This window comes from Meles meles, chromosome 1 (genome assembly GCF_922984935.1).
Source record: "Meles meles chromosome 1, mMelMel3.1 paternal haplotype, whole genome shotgun sequence".
NCBI classification, from domain to species: domain Eukaryota; kingdom Metazoa; phylum Chordata; class Mammalia; order Carnivora; family Mustelidae; genus Meles; species Meles meles.
The window spans coordinates 195,223,555-195,245,317 of NC_060066.1; the positions used below are offsets into that span (position 1 = coordinate 195,223,555).

The window sequence follows — 21,763 nt, forward strand, 5'->3', positions numbered from 1 at the left end:
ACCAGCCAAGTGACATGGTCAAGTCGCTCAGTTAGTTTCCTCATCTGTGAGAAGGGGCTCAGACCTGCTTCGTGGGTCAGGATCCAAGAAGGAAGAGTTCTCTGATGTATCCTGATACTAGAACAGTGCCCGGCCCACGGAAGGGGTTCAGTAACTAATGTTACTAATGGATGGGCGTGTGTAAAGCCCTGGGCGCACGGAAATCCGCATTAAATGACAGAGTTTAAAGAGTTTATCTCAAGAAGCTGTGCAGGCACTAGGGAAGGGGAAAAAATCAGCTTCACACCTTGGACAGGCCAACCCCACCTGGCCAGCAGACCCCACCACCGGACTCCCGGGGAGAGTGTCTCTCTGCCGGTACCGGGCCTCGGGAATGGCAGCTCTGGCCAATTCTCTGCTAAGTAGGCCAGATCCTACTTATCAGCTCCTGGCAACCCTGAGATCCAGCAGCAGCCCCGAAACAGCTGTGCAGTGCCCAGGTCTGGAGACGGCGCCCCGGGTGACCTCGGGCAGGGTCATGCCTCCTGGGACCTCGACACCTCCATCCTCCCATTAGTGTGCTTGGACCAGTATCCTGGGTCTGCCTGGCAGGGAATGACGTGGAGGGGACAGGAACCAGAGTGGTCTCAGAAGCTTCCCTCACTGCTCCACCCAGAGGCTCTGCCTTCATCTGTTCCATGTACTGGGCCTCCTACGGGAGGGTGAGCTGGTGTTTTGAAAACAGGTTCTGTTGCTTTAAGACAATCTGAAAACCACTAGACTAGATGTCCTTGAACTACCAGGCAGCTCTCACCTTCTGGGCTCTGAGGCTCCACAGTTCTAAATTCTGAGATCCTTAGAATCCCAAATCCTGGATTTCTGGAACTGAAATTCTAAGTTGTGGATTCTAAGAGGTGCTGGGATTCATGCTGCCCACTGTAAGATGCCCTGGGAAAGGCAGAGCCAGACCTTGGAGGCCAGGGGGATGGGAGGGGCAGGAGCGAGGTCTCCTCTTAGTCGTAGCCCCAGGGGGACGCCACAGGGATCAAGAATACAAGGATGGGGGCAAGCTGAGCCCCAGGGAAGATGGGGCCAAGAAAAAAACCCGTGGTTCAGGTTCCTTGGCTTCAAGGGGAGTGAGCAACCCCACTGCTCAGGGTCAGCACCACGACCCCGTGGTCAGGGCACACAAGTTGGCAGAAGGTCTGCAGGGGGCTGGAGATTCAAAGTCAGGTCACCTCCGCACCCTCCCCCACTGGAACAGCCCAGCAGGCACAGGAGGGCAGTGCCCACTTCCAGCACAGCTCCTTGGCAGCAGGCACGGAACGCCCTTCCCTGGATAGTGGTACCTGGCACCAGCCAGACCTGAGCTCCAGCCAAGCCGCTCTAGCACAGTTTCATTTGCAAAGGCTCTGGCTTCCCATTGCCTGGCTTGGGCCCGTCCTTAGGCCTGATGCCCAGACTGGCAGCCCTCCACACTCACCAGGCAGCTGCCCTGCCAGGCCCCAGCCTCTGCTCCTCTATGCCCACCAGGCTTCTGAGAGAGCCTTGGGGGAGTCACGGCACCAGCCTCACTCACCCCTTACGGATGATGACAATGATGGCCCCCAGGAGGAGGATGAGGACAGCAAGTCCCCCCGCACAGATGCCCAGGATGAGCCCCATCTCCTCCGATCTCTGGGACACCTCCAGGGGTCGCTTGCTTTCCTTGCAGGCAGCTGGGGAGAATAAAGCATGACAGCGGGTCAGAGGGGAAATAGGGACCACCTACCTACAGGGTTTGAGGCCCAAAGAAGACACTAACACATGCACACAAAGAAAACTCCCTATCCTCAGCCCGAGGCGGCCTTTCAGTCCGATCTGCCCCCTCACCATTCTTATAACTTCTGCATCCCCATGGACCCCATCAGGAAGAGCTCCCCGTCCTCTCTACTTTCTCAAATCCTCCCATCCTTCAGCGGACAGGGGATGGAGGCTGCCTGGGGCTTTCAGACTCACTCTCCTGCTCTCCTGAGAGGCAATGGTGGGGACAGAATTATGTACCTAAGGCCTGCTGAGAGCATCTCAGGAAGGGGGACCAGCCACACTCCCTGTCTACACTGCAGGGTCCACCTCTCCCCCACCGCAACAAAGGGGGCAGATACAGAACCCAGAACCGGTGCCCAGTGCCATCACGCCCACAGCCCAACCATAATGGGTCCCCCTCCACAGACCTGTTCCAGGCCCTGCCAAAGCCACTTCTGTGACCATGAGAGGAGAGAGGGAGGTTAGCCCTACTGCCCAGGCTAGGAGAAGGAGTCTTTCAGGCGGGACAAACAGGGACCTGACCCAGGTCTGCCGGACCACTCTCCTCTGCTCCCACAGCTCTGGGAGCTCAGGACCCACCCCTCAAGAGCCCTCTGCTAAAGAGAGAAACCCTCTGCTAAAGGCCAGGAAGGAACGTAGGGGGGCTTACCTTTCCTGGCGATGCGGATACAATTCAGCCGGGTCTCCTGGAGGCAAAGATGGGGGTCTCAGCAAGACAGAAGCCCCAACCTAACCCTCCCCAGGGGGATCCTTGGGGAACTTGTCTTGGGCCTGGTCTGGGCTTGTCCAGTGCTCATTGTAACCAGAGACACCCGGCCCCTCCTGGAAGGAAAGAAGGCCTGAGGGGGAAGCAGGGAGGGGAGGGAGGGAGGGCCCTGCAAAGAGGGCAATGACTTAGGGAAGGGGAATGAGTTCAGAGGGAGCAGGGAAAGAAATAGTGTGGGAAGGGGGTGGCCATGGGGCTGGTTAAGAGGGGCGCCTGGGGAGGAGAGAGCCCCGGGAGGAAGGAGCCTGGAGAAGGGCAGGGCTTCCAGGAGGAGGTGGGTGGTAGGCCTCAAGGTCTGGGGAAAGCAGGACCCAGAAATGGACCCCTGGAGAGAGAGGAGCCTAAGACAGACACCAGCGCCTCAGGGAGGGGGCAGGGATAGACAGGGGGCTTAGACATAAGAGAGACTAGGGTAAAGGCTTAGGAAGGGGAGATGCTTTAAGAGAAGCCTGAGGTCGGGAGGCTCAGGGAAGGAGAGGGAGGGTTCTGGAGCGGGGGCGGGGGAGGGGCTCTGGCCTCCCAGGAGGCTCCTCAGATGGCTCTGAGGCCTTGTCCCCAGCCTATCCCCATCACAACCCCTGCCAGTCCCTCACCCCCTTCAGGTGGCTTGCTGCCTGGAAGTAGATGAGGTAGGCCTTCCTGGGCTCAAGCGGTGGGTTCCAGAAGCCGCGATAGGTCTGGTTGTCACCCACGGTGAAGGGCATGGCTTCCGGCAGACTGCTGGCCGCCAGTTCTGCCCCAAAGTAGTGCACCAGGCCACGGGCCAGCGCCGCGTCAAAGGTCAAGGGCACTGGGAAGCAGTCCTGGCTGCCGGGCTCCCGACGCAGCCTCCGCTGCCGCTCCTCCTCCACGATCACCTGGTACACACTGGACAAGGAAGGGACAGGGCAGTGACCCCAGGGCCAGGGGATAGGGAGAGCCATCTGGTGGCAAATGGCATGGGCTTTGGGGTCAGGCCCAGCCTGGGACTAATCTTGGCTCTGCCTCTTACTCGCTGGGCAACTCTCTTAACCTCCCTGGGCCTCAGTTTCCTCCTCTGTAAAGCGAGCGTGATCACAGGACTGTTCCACAAACTAAATGTAAGGAAGGAGGCAAGTATCAGAAGCAGCCAGTGCCTGTCAGCTGTTAGGCCTGTGACTAAGGCGGAAAGAACGCAGGCCCTGCTCAGTGGCACCAAGCCCTGGAGCCCCACCCTGGCTCTCTTCAATCCATGCTCCTATGCCTGCCAAAGAACCTGGGGACCCGAAGCCTCAGGCTCCACCCCAGTACCTACGGCTCCCTTTGGGCCTCTGGGAAGGACAGTCGGACACAAAGTGTTCATTCATTCAGAAAGAGCGTGAGCTCAGACGCTGGGCCCGTGCTAGGTGGACACTTGGGGACCTAGGCTTTCTGGAACTGACCTCCAGTTAGCGAGACAGTCACGGAGCAAGCAAGCAAGGCCACACGAATGCTGCATCTGGTACTCTCCCAACCTGGAGGCACCTCGAGTCTGCAACTCGGAGCCCGTCATCTCCGGGTCCTGACAGCTGATTTGTGTTCCCTCGTCCACATTCCCTCTGATGTGTGTCTCCTGGTCCCGACTTGTGTGTTTCTATTTATTTTTATCAGTTTACTGAATGCCCTTTTGCTGTGAGCTCCTCCAAATCCTCGGTGGAACAAAGCCGAGAGTAAATAAGCGAGTGCTGACAAATTTAAATATTTCTAGTCACAGGCTCGGTCACGTCTTGGCGTGTGACACCCATTCTGACAGCTGCACTCTGGGAAGTAGCAATGCCTCTCCCTGGCTCTCCAGCTGTTTCTTCCGAGCTTCGGAGCTGTGGGGGAATCACCCCAGTGCCCTGGGATTGGGGCCACACAGCTTCGTCCCTCATCACTAGCACACTGCAAACACCAGCCCAGGCCCCCCTCAGCCTCCATTTCCCAGGTCAAGGTCAGGCCTCTCCTGGCCCCACAACCTGCCAGAAGGTGATAACAGTCAACACTGAACAAAGCATCTTGACTGGGATGGTCCCCAGTATGCAGACAAGGAAAAGGAGAGATAAAGGGACATGCCCAAGGTCACACAGCTACTACACCTGCTCCCAGACTCAGCTGCACAAGGTCCTGAGGCTCCTGGAAATGCAAAATGCCCCTCAAACACTCTGACGTTGTCCAGAGAGTCTGGGAAGCAGCCCGGGACAGGCTCTGCAGTAGCAAATACAGGGGAGGAAAAGCAGGAGAAGGGGCGTGAGGACATGAGGGGGTGTCAAGGGCATGTGGCCAACCCACTACCTTCTCAGAGACTTAGCAGGATCTTCCCACACCCAAATACAGGCCATCACCTCTCCGGGTGCACACATCTTTGTGGGAGGACGGGGTGGACCAGAAGGACAGGGAGGCTCTGTGACTCCAAGAAAAGGTACAGGCTGTGCAGACAGACCTGGGTTCCAAACCCCAGCTCTACCCCCTGCCAGCTGTGTGACCTGGGGGGCAAGGCCGCTGAGCCTGTTTCCCAACATGTGAAATAAGGAGACAGCTCCCCCCGCCACAGGCCACCATGAGGATAAAATAACTTGTGCAGGTGAAATCACAAACACAGTGTCTGACTGACAGCAGGCATGCAGACACATCCCACAAATACCCTCACGCTCTCACACACACACGCTCACACCTTCATACCACACACTGCACGTACACAGTATGTGTCTTTATCACACACACACACACACACACACACACACACACACACCATCTTGTCTCCAGCACCTTCTCTCCAGCAGAGGCAGCCCCAGTTTTCTCTAGGGAGAAGAAAGTGGAGAAGCCAAGTTCTAGGCTACTCCAGAGAGAGAGAGCCCTGTCTTGCCGGCTGCCCCAGCCTTCTAGAAAGGCTGAGTCTCCCTGGCCAGGACCTTGTGGGGAAAAAGCTGGGAAGAAATAAGGCCCCCAGAGTTTCATTTCTCCAAGATGTCTGAGGGAAGACCCTCAGGAGAGGACTGGACAGTCACATCTTCCCAGGCTGATCACTGTCCAATGATCTCACGCCAATCACCATGGGACACCCATGGCTTCAGGGGGCAGTGGCTGCAGGCTTTCCACCTGCCCAGGATCACAGAACATGCTTCTCCAGACACTCTGAGCCTTGAGCAGGAAACTGAGGGAGGATGAGGATGCACTGGCCCACGTGGCAGGGGGCTCTGGGTCAGAGGAGGGGCTTCCCCCCTATGGCCCTGACCTCCCACCTCTCCACTTAGGCTTTCCCACCTGATGGGCGCACCACGGCCCTGTGCTGGCCTCAGCAGAACGGTGATGGTGTTCTCAGACTCGCCCAGGGGTGACGGCATGTCAGCATAATCAAAGCTGGGAGCTGGGAAAGGGGACAGGAACATAATCACGGAGCCTGGCCCCTAGACCAGGAAGGTGGAGCCTCTAGCCTCTTTGCTTCCTGTCCTCAGATCTCCTCCCCTTCAGCCTTGTTCCCTCTGACCTGAGCTTCCCTGACTTCGGACCCCTAAACTCAGCCCTCAGATTCCACAGTCTCCTGACCCCTTGGACTTAATCCTCCCTGACCCCTGAACTTAACCCCTAAATGGTACATTCTTCTCAGTGGGGGTCCTCGAGAGATATCCCCAGGACACCCTCCCCACCCCCACAACGTGCCCTCTGCCTACAGAACCCTGGGATTGGGAGCTACCTCTCAGGGGGTCAGGCCAGGGTTGGGCGGGGTTACCTGAGATGTTCGTGGTGATCTCGGTGAGTGCCGCCTGGCCAAAACCTTTGCCCGTCCGGGCACGCACAGAGAACAGGTAGGTGGTGCCTGGGTGCAGGTTGGAGAAGACGTGGTAGGTCTCGTTGCGGAGCTTGGAGATGGTACGTCGTGGGCCCGGCACGTTCACCGCTGGGTCTGATGACTCAATGCTCTGGTAGCTGATCTAGGGGTGGGACAGGCACAGGGATGGGGAAGGTCATCACTGGCCCCGTAGCTTCCCACCCATCGTAGTTCAGGAGAGCTGGCGAGAAGGCTAGGAAAATGGGAGAGGTTCAATGGGACTATGGATGCCCATAGCCCAGACCTCTGGGCACCTTCACTTCTCTTCTTTCAGGGCCCCTGTCCCCATAACCCACAAGGCACAGACCCTGACCAGGAGAAGGAACCTCAGTGATCACTTCTGCCCCACCATGCATCTCCTTCTCCAAGCTGTGAGCCCACCTTCCACCAGGGATCCCTCGCTGTAATGAGGTCCAAACCCACCTCATACTGAGTGATGAGGCCGTTGGGTTCCTGGGGCTCCTCCCACTTGAGGAAGATCATGTCCTCCAGGGGAGTGAAGGTCAGGGACTCGGCTGCAATCCCGCCAGGCACTGCAAGGGAAAGGTGGCCCAGGGCAAGGGAAAGCCGGCTTTGGAGCCAGACGCCTGAATTCAAATTCCAGCCTTGCTGTTTCCTAGCTGGCCTGCTGTGACAACTTGCCCTCCCTCAGCCTTGGCTTCCTCATCTGTGACATGGGCATGAAAACAACTCCACCCTCACCAAAATTTAATGATGCGATATATACAAAGCGCCAAGGTAAATATCAGGAACTTCATTTGATTCCACCTGTTCCTAAGAACTCAAAGGAGGTAGCTGCATTTTCATTACTGAGCAGCCTACATTCAGCAGAGAATGTCTGAATGTTCCTATTTTGTTCCAGTTGAGTGGTTTTCAGAAAATACAGACCTTTGTCAGAGAAATGGAAACAATTGCATTAGAGTGGCGGGATTCTGGGTAGGAAATGTTTTCTCGTCTAAAAATTTCTGATTACACAAAAACTACATTCAGCGCGGAAAATCAAAATGAGCATCAAGAAAATCAATGGCACCAAGAATTCCATCACCCGGAGACACCATTAGCATTTTCGCATAAACCCTTTCGGGGTCGGGTTTGGTTTGGTTTTGCTCTAACGCACCATCTTAACAGCAGTCATTTCTGGGTATTTCTTCTGGGAAGAGAATAGTTTTTGGAAAAACACTTTGATAAACCATTGCGGGGAAGCCAAAATCCTAAGGCAGGGAAAAGCAGAGCCCAAGGTAACCATCTTAAAATGAACAGTCCACAAGGCAACCCCATCCTCCAACCGCCAATTTGATAAAATGAAAACGACAATTCCAAGTGTTCGTGAGGATACAGAGCAACTGAAATCTTCACACGCTGCTAGTGGGCGTGTAAACTGTCACTGGCACTTGGAGAAAACTGTCTGGATAGATCTACTTATTGTGAATGTACATCCCATAACCTAACCATTCCATTCCCAGGCATTAACCAAATGGAAATGTGTATATCTACACCCCCCTCCCAAAAAAAAGAATCTACAAGGATTTTTCTTACAGAAAATTTAAAAATGTAAAATAGGAATTTTTATATTATTCGATTATAGTATAATATAATATAAATTAAAATATAATATTATTAAAATAAACGTGGTAGGGGCGCCTGGGTGGCTCAGTGGTTTAAGTCGCTGCCTTCGGCTCAGGTCATGATCTCAGGGTCCTGGGATCGAGTCCCACATCGGGCTCTCTGCTCGGCGGGGAGCCTGCTTCCCTCTCACTCTCTCTGCCTGCCTCTCTGCCTACTTATGATCTCTCTCTGTCAAATAAATAAATAAAATCTTAAAAAAAAAAAAAGAAAAGAAAAAGAAAAAGAAATACTACACTCAGGGGGGAAAAAAAGAATGAAGCAGACAGCCATGTCTGAAATCCAGTTCAGCTACCTATCTCCTAGCTATGTGACCTTACCTGTAAAATGGGGATAGTATATAGTTGCCTACCACCTAGGCTTGTCATGGGGCTTATATGAAAAGCATTCACAATAGTGCTTGACATGTAATGAGTGCATTATCAGTATTGGTTTGACAAAAGTGGAATACTGCACCTGGCAAGAACAGAACACACAATTTTTTCAGTAACACATGGAACAAGTCCCAAAATTTAACCATATATTGGGCCATAAAGCAAGGATCAAATTTCAAAAGACCAAAATTATTTAGAGTATGTACTCTGACCATAGAGGAATTAAGCTAGAAACCAATCACAGATAATTATGGAAGTCTTAAAAATCAGACAATGTAATTCTAACTCTTGAGTCAAAGAAGACATCACAGCAGAAGTTAGAAAATATTTTGAACTGAACAATAACAAAGACAGAACACATCAAAACTCATGGGATGCAGCTAAAGCGGGGCTTCAAGGGAAATTTATAGCTTTAAATACATCTATAAGAAATAAAGAAAGGCTCAAAATCAATGATCTAATAAGCTTCCATCTCAAAAAGCTAAAAGAACAGCTAATAAAATCTAAATAAAGTATAAAAAAGGAAATACAGAATAGAAAATAAATATACAGTAAAGCAAATCAACTAACCCAAAAGTTGGCTCTTTGGGAAGATTAAAAATGTATACACCCCTAGCAAGAAAATGGTGAGAAGACACAAATTACCAAAATCAGGAAAGAATAGGGGGACACACGCTATTGATCCTATGGAAATTAAATAAATATAATCAGAGATTATAACCAACTTTATGTCAAGAAATGTGACAATTTAAGTGAAATCAACAAATTCCTTAAAGCCCAGTACACCAGACAGATATTAGAATAGAAAATCTTAATATTCAAAAACCTATTTTAAAAAATAAAACTGTGATTAAAAAACATTGCCACAAAGAAAACTCCAGGCCCAAACGGCTTCATTGCTGAATTCTTTCAGACATATAAGGAAGAAGTATACCCACTTAACCCAAAATCTTCCAGAGAATAAATATTAGCCTTTGCTGTTTCCTTGGTCATTCCTTCATTGTTTTAATTGTTTGAATCGTAAGCAAAAAATTTCCGAGAAAAATTTCAGCCTGGGGGCGCCTGGGTGGCTCAGTCCGTTGGATGCCTGACTCTTGACTTTGGCTCAGGTGATGATTGCGGGGTTGTGAGATCAAGCCCCAAGTCGGGCTCTGCACTGAATGGGGAGTCTGCTTGAGATTCTCTCTCTCCCTCTCCCTTTGACCTCCCCCACCCTGTGCTCTCTGCACCCCACCACACTCACTCCCTCAAAAAAAAATAAAGAAATACAGTATTTTTTTTTTTAAACATTGCAGCCTCACATAGGGTGTCTGTGGAAGGCACTGAGTACACCAGGAACCAGGGCTGGGACTCTTACCATCCTCGTCCGTCTGGAAAGTGACCTCCTTGCCCTCCTTGCGCCCCTCGGGGTTAGCGAGGATGAGCCGCACGTGAACATTCCGGTAGGGCAGCAGGTTCTTGATGGTGTAGCGGCTGGCGCCCCGCTCCATCTTCACGCACTCCCGGACGGTCTGGTTGTGGCTGCTGCCCGGCGTGTAGTGATAGCATAGGGACACCGCGTACGTGTGGCAACGTGTCACGTTGTAGCCCAGAGGTTCCCACTGCAGGGTCAGCTGGCGAGCCTGGATCTCAGCGAAAGCCAGGCCTTTGGGGGCCCTCATGGGTTCTGGGGAACCCAGGAAGCAGAGAGCAGAAGGTAGAGGAAACGGGAAGAGAAGAAGTGGGACAGGAGAGAAAATATCAGCCGCTGAGATCATCCCTCCTTTGTCCTCCAGAGTTCAAGAAACCACCTAGGACACTGAACAGGGAATAGAAGTGTGTGCGCTGGAGTCAGGCGGGGCCACATCTGAATGCAACCTCTGCCCCTTGCTGCTGGCAACCACCAGCTGAGCCCCTTTACCCCTCAGGCCTTAGTGTCCTCCCCCACAAAATGGGATAATATGCCCTACTCACAGGACGGTTGTGAAGTTAATGTGTGCAAAGCACGTATGACAATGGCTGACACATAACAGGCCTTCAAAGTGTTAGCTACATTTTTTTTAAAGATTTTATTTATTTATTTGACAGAGATCACAAGTAGGCATTGAGGCAGGCAGAGAGAGAGGGGGAAGCAGGCTCCCCGCTGAGCAGAGAGCCCGATGCAGGGCTCAATCCCAGGCCCCTGAGATCATGACCTGAGCCGAAGGCAGACGCTTAACCCACTGAGCCACCCAGGCACCCCTACAGTTTTTCTTTTTTAATAACACTGTTCACCTTCTATTTCAAGATCATCCTGGAGAGCACTGGACAGTCTGAAACAACAAAATGTTCTATTTTCCTTAATTTACTAATTCCAAACGTTCTCAAACAGCTTATAGTAATACATATGATAGGATAAGATACAGACATCAGGATGATGGGGGAAATGACAGCCAAATAATTAAATAGCGCCAAAGAATGTTAGGGAGACAGAACTGTGTGCCATTAGGTCCCACACAGGTCTATAGAGAAGGTTCAGATTGGGTGGTGAGTTTTTGCCAAAGCAAAAAGGGAAACACAATCTGTTCTAGAAGGGCAGTAACAACAATGGCAGGGGGCACCTGGGTGGCTCAGCCAGTTAAGGGTCTGATTCCTGATTTCAGCTTGTGATTTCAAGTTGTGATCTCAGGGTTGTGAGATCGAGCCCTTCTTGAGATTCTCTCTCTCCCTCTCCCTCTACCTCTTCCCCCAGCATGTACTCACTCTCTCACTCTCTCTCAAATAAATAATAACAACAACAGCAGCAGTTAACAGGTACTGGGGGCTTTGCCTGAGCCAAGCCTTACTCTAGAGGCTTGACAATGCTTTATCGCAATGAATCCACCCTGTAATCCAACAGACAGGGGCCATTATTAGCCCCGTCACACAGATGTAGAAATGGAGGCACAGAGAGATTAAGTAAGCTGCCCAGAGTCAGTGGCCCGGATAGTCATGTGGAGAAGCTGAGAGGCAAACCTGGACAGGCCGGCTCCAAAATTCAGACTCTTAACCACAACCTGCCTCGTCCTGAGGAAGTCAGTGTCCAGGAACAACCAGCACAAAATCACACGGACGCCTCAAGAGGGACAGACAGTCCCCCACCCCCGCGCACGGGAGGAGCATAGTGCTGCGACTCACAGCCTCTGGGGTGCATTGTGAAGCCACTTATAAAATGGTAAAGGACCCGAGGCTTCCAAGGCAAAGGCAGGATGGAGCCCAGGTGCTCAGCCTCTAGTCCTCCGTCTGCCTTGACCAGCTGCATGATCTCCAGGCTCTGGGCCTCAATTTCCTCATCAAGAAAATGATGGAAGAAGCCAAGATTAGTGGCGATGACTGGCACCCAAACTCTGTGAGATGCAGATTATATATATATGTATATATGTGTATACACACATACACACACACACATAATATATATTACTCTCAAGTCCCATGAGCACCTGCGAAGTGTCCCCAGTTAGAGACTCTCGGGACACACCTTAGTGAACAGATGAGAAAGCTTGGCTCCTTGGCCTCTTGAGATGATTAAGTACGACCCTATTACCGTTTCTACAGGATTCATTTGCTCAGGATGCTCTTTACAAAGAAGACACAGAGGGAAACACCAGCCCAGGCTGCTCTAGACTCAGTACAATGCCAGCCCAAGTACAGCCCAAAACAAAGTTCATTTCCACCAGAGCTTTCCTTCCTTCCCCAGGGCCATGGGCAAGTGGCGGCCTCCAGTCATTTATCAGGCCACCAAAGAGGTATATCAGCACCTGCTAGGAGCAAGGCCCACCTCTTGACTTCTTGCAAAGTCGGGCTCCCTTCTCCCACAAGCAAGGCAGACCCGATCCCCACCCGACATGAACGTTGGGGGTCTGGTCCCACTGCTCACTGCGATCCAAGGGCTGCTGGCCACAAGCCCACTGACCACGCTTATGTTTCCTCTCCTGTTCCTGGCTCCCAGAGATTTCCCTCAGGTTTTTCTATGTGGTTTTGTTTTAACCCACACTCTTGGGTGCTTGGAGTGGATGGGGGTGGATTCTGTGTGCGCTCCCTCTGCCATCTTGTTCAGAGATCCTGGCTTATTCCCTGACTTCCAGGCTCTGGTCCTGGTCCCGTGTGTACAGTCTGTCCCTGGGTGTCTAGGGAGCCAAAGTACCACTGATTTATTTGCTCCCAGCAGCTCTGCTCACATCCCGCCCCTGGGGACACTGGCCCCTTTCCATCCTTGCAGGACTGGCCAACACACACGGCTGCCTTTGCCCTCCTGCAGCATTTAAACAAAGGCACAAGAAGTTACATGTGAACTGGAGACACAGGCTGGGCTGGGACTGTGACAAATAGGACAGTAAGTGTCCCATCCAAAAGGGACAGCTGCTACTCAGCTCCAGGCAATATTCCCATAAAGGACTATGGACTCAGGATGGCCAGATCCTCCCTTTAAAAAAAAAAAAAAAAAAAAAAAAAAAAAGAATCTAGTTTTAAGTAATCTCTACACCCAACGTGGGGCTCAAACCCACAACTTGGAGATCTAGAGTCGCGCACTCCACTGACTGAGCCAGCCGGGCACCCTGAGATCCTCCCATTTTTTAAGAGAAGCCAGAAATTCAGATTTTTATGTGAAACCTCCAGATTTTTAAACACTAGCAACCTACTTAGGTTTTGGTAAAAACCACATCATATGGCACAAAATAACAAACGTCTAACCTAAAACTCCACCTTTGTGCTTGGTGCTTCACTCTCCAAAAGCCATGTTAGCCCCCACAGACCTCACTAGACTGAGGGATCTTTAAAGAGAAAGCTCACTCTCCTCTTCTCTCTCCCCCCACCACCCTGATCGAATCTGGGCAGATCCAGGGGCTCGAATAGTTTGTTGACTACAGACTGATATGTTGATTGAAGGGTGTGAATTCATGAGTCTCTCTGTTTCCAAAAACCATCTGGCACCCAGACGTACTCGCTTCAGCTGCCAGGACACACTGGCAAAACAGAACTTGGGGCTCTCGAAGCCCCATCCCTCTCCAAATCCCACAGGGCTACAGACCACTCAGAGATCAAAGGTTAGATGCGTGGCGGGGGGTGGGGTGGCTGGGGGGGGGGGAATAAACAAGGAGGCTCACAGTTAACACCTGTTACATTATACCAAAATGTGTTGATTTGAATAATTCTAATAGGATGCATTAACCCTAAACCACTCAACTGTTTCTCTCCTGGAAGAGGCTTCAGAGCGGGGCCGGGTGCCCCCAAGTTCAAGTCCAATGGGCTCTCCAAAGTGCAAACTCTATATAACCATTTGTTAAAGCAATATATGTCAAAGCCCCTTCTTGAGCCACTCCTGATTATCCTCAAGAAATTACTCAGAGGGGGAAAAAAAACACTACAAAGCCCTAAGATTTGCAATGTAGTCTTATTTATAATAATAAGGATCTGGAAACGTAATCATTCAGCAATATGGAGACACTGCCCAGACTTCTATAAGCCAGTAAACGTAATTATAAACAACACCACACATGGGACACCACAAAGCAGAGGAAGCAGACTACAGAACGCTTTCTACATCCCAATGACAAGGGTGTAAAACTGTGTACCGAAGGCATATGGGCAGAGATTCGAAGAAGACTGAAAAACTGGGCAAGGATGGCAAGGTTTAGAGTGATTTTTTAAAAATGCCTTTTCCTGACATTATATTACTGTTTTTACAGTAAATCGTATTGCAGGAAGGGAGTTGTAGGGCGATGGGGGAGAGGACAGCACAGCTGGCCAACAGCAAAACAGTTGACCAAGGCGCCTAAGCAGGGTGCTGGGGAAGGGGGCAGGGTACATCAATGAACCAAGGAGAACATGTCATTAAGGTGTGGAGGCGGAGTCATTTGGGTTTTGTCTCTCTGGTCCTGGGCCCCAGTGTCCGTCCTTGCCAGCCTGTGGGACCTGTTCAGCAGTGCTTAGCACAACATGGCCACGTCAGCCCATGACGGCACCTGCTGTCCCCGTGCCTGCTGTGGTTTGCAAACACTTCCCTGGAAATCGGGATAGTCAAACTTCCGTTCTGACTGCTCTGGACTCACTGGGTGGATCTGGAAAGGTGACTAACTCTCTAAGTCTCAGTATACGCATCTGTAGAATGGGAGTTAACTACCACTGTCGCCATGCAGCCTGCAGTCTGGGTCCACTGTACCACCCCCCCAAGGCAAGTGCCTTCCCTCTCAGGGTTTCATTCCCCCATCTGTACACTCGGGAGAGGAGAAGAGAGGTTGTCTGTGGACCCCTCTGCTCTGATTTCTTTTATTCTGAATACCAGAGCAGAGTGGGCAACTGTCCACGACAACTGTCACTTGCTGGGTGCTTACTATATGTCAGGCCCCATCTTCACTTGGATTCGGCACATTTATGGCCATTATTTGCACTTAACGCGAAGCACTGGGAGGCACGAGGGTGCGGGCCTCCCACCTCCTCTCTTTCCCATGTTCACTTATGCCCTAAAATCTCAGGACTGAATCCGGGGTTCTGAACCCTAGCACTACTGATATTTTGGACTAGATAATTCTCTGTTGTGGGGGCTGTTCGGGCACTGTAGGATGTTCGGCTGTTTCCCTGGCTTCCGCTACCCTTCAGATGCCATTATCACTCCACCCCCAGTTGTAATAACCCATGTCTCCAGACACTGCAAATGTCTCCCGGGAGACAAAAATCACCCCCCAGTTGAGAACCAGCAGGGTAAAAGATCTCATCCAGTCTCGTGGCTTTAAATACCATCTATGTCTATAGTGATGACTTTCAAATTTATACCTGCAGCCTGAACCTCTTCCCTGAGCTCCACTCATAAATCCATCTGCCTGATGGATATCTCCACTTGAACGTCTAATAGGCATCTCAAAGTCAACTTTTCCAGCACAGAACTCCTGATCTACGGCACCCCATCACACCTGCCCCTCTGCAGTCTGCTTCTTTCCAGTAAATGACAACTCCATCCTTCCAGCTGCTCAAGCACAACACCTTGGAGCCATCCCTGCCTTCTCTCTACTTCCCCTCTCACGTATTGCACAGCGGGTCCATCAGCAAATGCAGTCAGCTCGACCTTCACAATAAACCCAGAGGCTAACCACTTTTCACCACCTCCTCCACTTCCTCCAGCTGCCAGCCTCCACATCTCGCAGCCGCCCTGTTACAGCAGCCTCCTCGCTGGTCTGCCCTTCTTGGCCCCTCGCCCTCCTAGAATCTATTCTTTGCAAAAGGGCCAGAGTCATCCTTTTAAACAAAGTAGGTGATGTCACCCTGCTTCCCACCACCCCACCCCCACCCCAAGCAATTTCTCCGGCTTCCTGCATGGCTCAGTCCTTCTCAGTCCTCAGTCCTCAACTCCTTCAGGGCTTGCTCAAAAGTCACCTTCTCAATCAAATCATCCTTGAGGCTTTTTAAAACAAAAATCCTCCTATCCCCACACCCAATCTGCACCACCACCCCAGCCCACCCTGCTTTACTCTTCTCAGCACTTATCATCATCTGACAAACTATACATCTCACTTGTTTTACTGTCTGCTCCCACCGCCATGTGCGTTCCATGCAGAGTTCCTGCAGGGCAGGAGGAACTCACATGGCCGTGGTCTGTCATGGTCACAGTCCTATAACCCTATGTTAGTGCCTGACATATAACAGGCACTCAATAAACATTTGTTGAGTGAACCTTAACACCAGCCCTGCATGATGAAGACTTGTATTCTTCTCATCCTATAAAACAAGGGGACAAAAGCTCCAGGAGGTTAAGTAACCTGACCCAGATCCCTCATCTAGAAAGTAATTCCCACTGAACACTCCAAGCCACCACCCAGGGTCTCTTCAAATGTGACATTCAACTGGATTTTAGATGGCTCCCCCAATCAGCTTTTAAAAACACTTAAGAATATAGACTGGCAAAAAATCAAAATAAAAACCTTGCATCTTAACCAAAAATTAACTCAAAATGGATCACCAGACTCAATGTAAAATGTAAAACTAGAACACTTTTAGAAAAAAAGGAAAAAAAAAAACAGGAGAAAATCTTTGAGATCTACGGCTAGGCAAGGAGGTCTTAAACTTGATATCAAAAGCACAACTCATAAAAGGAAATGTTGACAAACTGGCCGTCATCAAAATTAAAAATGGTTGCTCTGTAAAAGCCCAGATGACAAGTATGAAAAGATGAGCTAAAGCAAGAAGAAAATATTTATACACTGCGTACCCAACAAAGGACTAGTACCTAGAATGTGTAAAGAACTCAAAACTCAGAAGGAAAGAATGAATAATCCAATTAGAAAACGGGCAAAGACATGAACAGTTCACCAAAGAGGATGACAGATGGCAAATGGCACATGGACAGATGTTCAACATTAGGCATTAAGGAAATGCAAATTAAGACCAAGACGGGGTATCATGACACACCTCTCAGAATGGTTTAAAAAAAAAAATAAAGACAATTCCAAATGCAAACAAGGATGCAGAAAACTTGATCATTCATACATTGTTGGTGAGAATGTAAAACAATACAGCCATTCTGGCAGTTTCTGATAGAACTAAATACACAATTACCGTGCAACTCATCAGTCACACCTTTGGGCAATTATCCCAGAAAAACGAAAACTCATGTTTGTGCAAAAATCTGAAAGCAAGTGTTCACAGCAGCTTTACCTGTAATAGCCCAAAACAGGAGCCAGTTCCGATGCCCAACAGATGAATAACCATTCATCTGTTAAATAAACTGCAGTATTTCCACACCATGGAATACTATTCACCAATAAAAAGGAACGAATGACTGATGTACATAACAACTTGAATGAGTCCCCAGGGAATGATGCTGACCAAAATAGCCAACCTTAGTGCCAAGACAATTCAATGGGAGAATACTGTCTCCAACAAATGGTGCTGGGACAACTGGACATCCACATGCAAAAAGAATGAAGTTGGTCCCCTAATTCACACCATATGCAAAAACTAACTCAAAACGGATCAAGGGCCTAAATGTAAAATTTAAAACCATAAAAGTCTCATAAAAAAAAAAAGGTAAATCTTTGTGACTTTGGATTGGGCCATGGTTCCTTAATATGACATCAAAGTCACAAACAGCAAAAGAAAAACAGACAAATTGGACTTCCTCAAAATGAAAAACTGTTGTGCTACAAGGGACACTGTTTAGAAAATTAAAAGACAACCCACAGAATCAAAGAAAATGTTTGTAAATATATTTGATAAGGATTTAGTATCCAAAATATATAAAGAACTCTTACAATTCAATAATACAAAGACAAATATCCCAACTTAAAATGGGTAAAAAAAAAACTGAGTAGACATTTCTACACAGAAGACATCCAAATGGTCAATGAGCACATGAGAAAATGCTCAATATCACTAAGCATAAGCAAGTCAAAACCTCATTGAGATACCATTTCACACCCACTCCAAGGGTTATAATCAAAAGACAGATAATAACCACTGTTGGTGAGAATGTAGAGAAATCAGAACCTTCCAACACTGCTGATGGGAATGTAAAAAATGGTGCAGCTGAATACAATACGCTATTGTCCAGCAGTAAAAAAGGATAAAGGAAAAAACATGCCACAACATGGATAAACCTTGAAAATATGAGTGACGTGAAAGAAGTTGGTCATAAAGACTATGTCTCGTATGACTCCATTTACACAAAATGTTTAGAAAAAGGCAATTCTACAGAAATGGAAAATAGATTAATGGTTGCCTAGGGCTGGAGGTGGTAGGAAGAAATGTGGAGGGTGCTAAAGAGTACAAGCTTTCCTTCTGGGGTGATGAAAATGTTCTAAAATGGATTGTGGTGACAGATACACAACTCCAAATATACCGTAAATCACTGAATTACACACTCTCAGGAGTGAATTTATGAGATGTGAATTATATCTCAATAAACCTGTTACCAAAATCTTAAAAACCAATTTCAAAAGCGTATATACTCTATGATGTCATATTTATATAACATTTTTGAAATGGCAAATATTAGAAATGATGGGCAGATTAGTGGTTACCAGGAGCTGAGGTGGGAAGAAGGGAGGGAGGTAAAAATAGATAGAAGCCACACAAAGGAGTCTTAAATTGACTGAACGGTATCTTGACTATGGCAATAAACACACAAACCTACACGTGATAAACTGTATAGCACTAAATACACACACGCACACACACAAATGGGGACAAGTGAAATCGGAGAACTCTGAAGATCTGCGGATTATATAAATGTCAATACCTTGGCTGTGATATTACACTACAGGTTTACAAAATGTTACCATTGTGGGAAACAGGGTAAAGTGTGTGAGGAATCTCTATATCTTCTCCTTTTTTTTTTTTTTTTAAGCACTCTCTATACCCAACTTGCAGATCGAATTCACCGCCTGGAGATCACAAGTCACATGCTCTACCAACTGAGACAGCCAGGCCCCCTGCAGTTTTCTTACAATTGCATGTGAATTTATAATTATCTCAATAAAGATTCCAATTAAGGAACTACATTGAGATCTATTCTGTTCGAGTCTCAATTTCTCTTCAAATTAAACAAGAGCGTCCTTTGATATAGAAGTGCCATAGTTCCTAATAGCTGCTTGTATCCTTTTGGACAAAGAAGAGCAGACCTGAGGCTCAAAAGACCCCACAAGAGAATCCAGCTGAAATTTAATAACACACTTTTATTTTATGGTATATAATCATTTATTAGATGTTATAATGCAGAATTAAGAACACAAATTCTGAGGCTCTTGGGTGGCTCAGTGGATTAAGCCTCTGCCTTCGGCTCAGGTCCTGATCTCAGGATCCTGGGATGGAGTCCCACATCGGGCTCTCTGCTCAGCGGGGAGCCTGCTTCCTCCTCTCTCTGCCTGCCTCTCTGCCTACTTGTGATCTCTGTCTGTCAAATAAATAAATAAAATCTTAAAAAAAAAAAAAAATTCGGGACCCAGCCAGTCAAAGATTCTAATGCCAACTTTGTCACTGACTAGTTATCTCACCTTGTGCCAGTCACTTAACATCTCTGTACCTCAGGCATCTCATCCGTGGAATGGGTATGACAAGAGTAGGTAGATCATAGCATTGTGAGTTTTCAATGTCTGTGTGTGTGCCTATGTGTTTACACATATATGTGTGAGTGTCCAGCTATATGTGTGTATATCATTATTACCTTTACCATAAGGACTGGGGGGAAATCATGACATTTTATAATGTTTCAGGGGCTCAAGTGCTGGCCGTATTACCTCTCCTAATAAACCCCCTTGGCCTATCCCCTGTTAGCCCTGAGTCCATACCCAGGTGTCCCAACGACGGTGTTGGGCCAGAAGTCACCCACCTGCACACTTGGTGCGGCTGATGAGGGGCGGGCCAGGGCGGCCAGTACCGCCGTCACCCGGGCGCGTGAGCAGCACGCTGATCTCGTACTCAGTGTCTGGGTCAAGGTGCCACAGCTTGTAGGTCTGCAAGCTGACGGCGTGCACCTCGGCCCACGGACCGCGCGACATGCGGTACTCAATCTCCTTGCGCACAATCGGCCCATCGCCAATGATGGAGTTGGTGTTGAGCTGGATGATGAGGTAGGTGGGCCCCGCGCGCAGCAGCTGGGGGGGCGCGATGGGGGTGGGGGGCTCTGCGAGGGCGTGAGGGAGAGGCGGAGCCAAAAAGATGAGCTGTGAGACCCTACCCCCAACTCCGCATGGCAGCACATCCAAATCTCCAGTAGCCCTCCCTGTCCTCCCAGGACCCTGATGAAGCCCCCAGACCCTCAACTAGACCTTCTTGCCTACCCCCACTAAATCCCCAGGCATTAAGGGGCACCCGCTCCAAAAGCTGATCCCACATTCACCCCTAAGCCCTGTCCCTCATTCCCCTCTGAATCCCCAAGTTCTAGCGTTCAGGGGCTGACCGCAGGCAGGTCGGGTCAACCCCAGGTCCCCACATCCAGACCCCGCCTAGTGGGGCTCACAGCTTAACAGGATCTCCCCGCCCGCCTGCCTCTCAGTCACACCCCGCCCCTCGATCAGACCTCCTTCCAGCGGAGAAACTGTCCCTTCCGCAGGCTCCGCCCCCGGCCACACCCTGCCGGTCACACCTTTCTGCAGGCCACACCCCCTAGGCCCCGCCCCTCAGAGGGGGCATCCCCAGCACCCACCCCCCCACCTACGCGAGCGTAAGCCGGCTGACCCTTGACGATGAGCTCCGCGAAGTTGGAGACGCCCGCACCTCGCGGGGCCTGGGACACGCAACGATACAGGTCCTGCTCCGAGCGGCTCACGGAGGCCAACAGGAAGGTAGCCAGGAAGCGCCGGTGGCTGATGTGCCGCACGCCGGCGGCGGGCACCAGCACCCCGCTCTGCCGCTGCACAAGGGTAAGGTGGACAGGGTCAGGAGCGCCGGAGAGGGAGGGTCGTGATCTCTCTATAACCCGGAGGAGGGGAGCAGTCCCTAGTACTCAGGGGACGCACGGGGTTCCTGGAACTAGCTCTGCCCCTGGAAGGTGCGGGATAAGAAGCTGATTAAGGGAATGCAGTCTCTGCCTCTGATGGAGAGAGGTCTGGGGATCCTGGAGCCACTCTCTGTCCTGGGGGTATAAGAGCCCCCAAGAGGGAAGAGCAGAGCCTAGGTGAGGGCAGGGAGTCGGGAGTACAGGTGCTGGAAAATGCAGGAACAACTCAGCACCCCACCCCCCACAAGGAACCCAAGTCCCAGAAGTCTCCCACACCCCAATAAGGTCCCTGCGCCCCTCACCTGCAGGAGAAAGTGTTCGGCCTCTGCAGCTCGGCCTGCTGCCATGCACTGGAAGGAGGCATTCTGGCCAGCGTTGACCTCCACATCGCCTAGGCGGGAGAAGTGCGGGGCCTTCGCTGCGGAATAGAGCCTCTGTGTGAGCCGGACCTGTGCCCCCCACAGGCGGGAGCCATGGCCACCACACCCCTCACCCTGCACCCCCCCATGGGCTGGGACTCACCGCAGGGGTAGCTGAGAAGCAGGACGTCATCTAGGCCCATGTAGCCCCTGCGGTCTGGGGAGATGAGGGCCTCAAACAGCACCTGGGGGAGGTGGGAGGGTCCCTGTCATATCCCTCCAGCCCTACCTGGGGAGGTGCCCACAAGGGACCCATTTAGCTCTGCTCCAGTCCAGGCTCCTCAACCAGCAGAGGTCAGCTCAACTCACAGTGACCTTCCCTACCAAGTCTGCTAGTTGTGGAAGGGGAGAGTCAGCAGCCAGCGCTAACAAGGTCAAGGCCAGAGGTTCCATCCCAGTTCTGGTCGGTTACCTTCAAGGAGGAAAAATTTTCCCAGCCAGGCAGGGTTTCCAGGTCAGCACTGTTCCAACTCACCCTTGACTCCAGCCACTGACTACGTCCTTTGACTGTGATCTCTGATGCTAAATCTGGACCACAGCAGCAAAGAATAACCCAATGCTGACCAG

The 21,763-nt window shown here is 50.3% G+C and overlaps 1 protein-coding gene across 8 annotated transcripts in view; it reads right to left on the minus strand.

Annotated features, from left to right (window-relative positions):
• Positions 1–21,763, minus strand: part of PTPRU (protein tyrosine phosphatase receptor type U) — a 76,943-nt gene that overhangs the window by 36,589 nt on the left and 18,591 nt on the right. For all 8 annotated transcript variants that reach the window (XM_046012630.1, XM_046012592.1, XM_046012621.1 and 5 more), the window contains exons 4-14: positions 21,300–21,381; positions 21,080–21,195; positions 20,516–20,690; positions 19,668–19,961; positions 9,711–10,019; positions 6,780–6,889; positions 6,258–6,459; positions 5,792–5,894; positions 3,145–3,418; positions 2,435–2,471; positions 1,559–1,697 (exon numbers count right to left, since the gene is read on the minus strand). In XM_046012630.1, the coding sequence (XP_045868586.1) occupies positions 1,559–1,697; positions 2,435–2,471; positions 3,145–3,418; positions 5,792–5,894; positions 6,258–6,459; positions 6,780–6,889; positions 9,711–10,019; positions 19,668–19,961; positions 20,516–20,690; positions 21,080–21,195; positions 21,300–21,381 (1,841 nt within the window). The remainder of the gene's footprint in view (positions 1–1,558; positions 1,698–2,434; positions 2,472–3,144; positions 3,419–5,791; positions 5,895–6,257; positions 6,460–6,779; positions 6,890–9,710; positions 10,020–19,667; positions 19,962–20,515; positions 20,691–21,079; positions 21,196–21,299; positions 21,382–21,763) is intronic.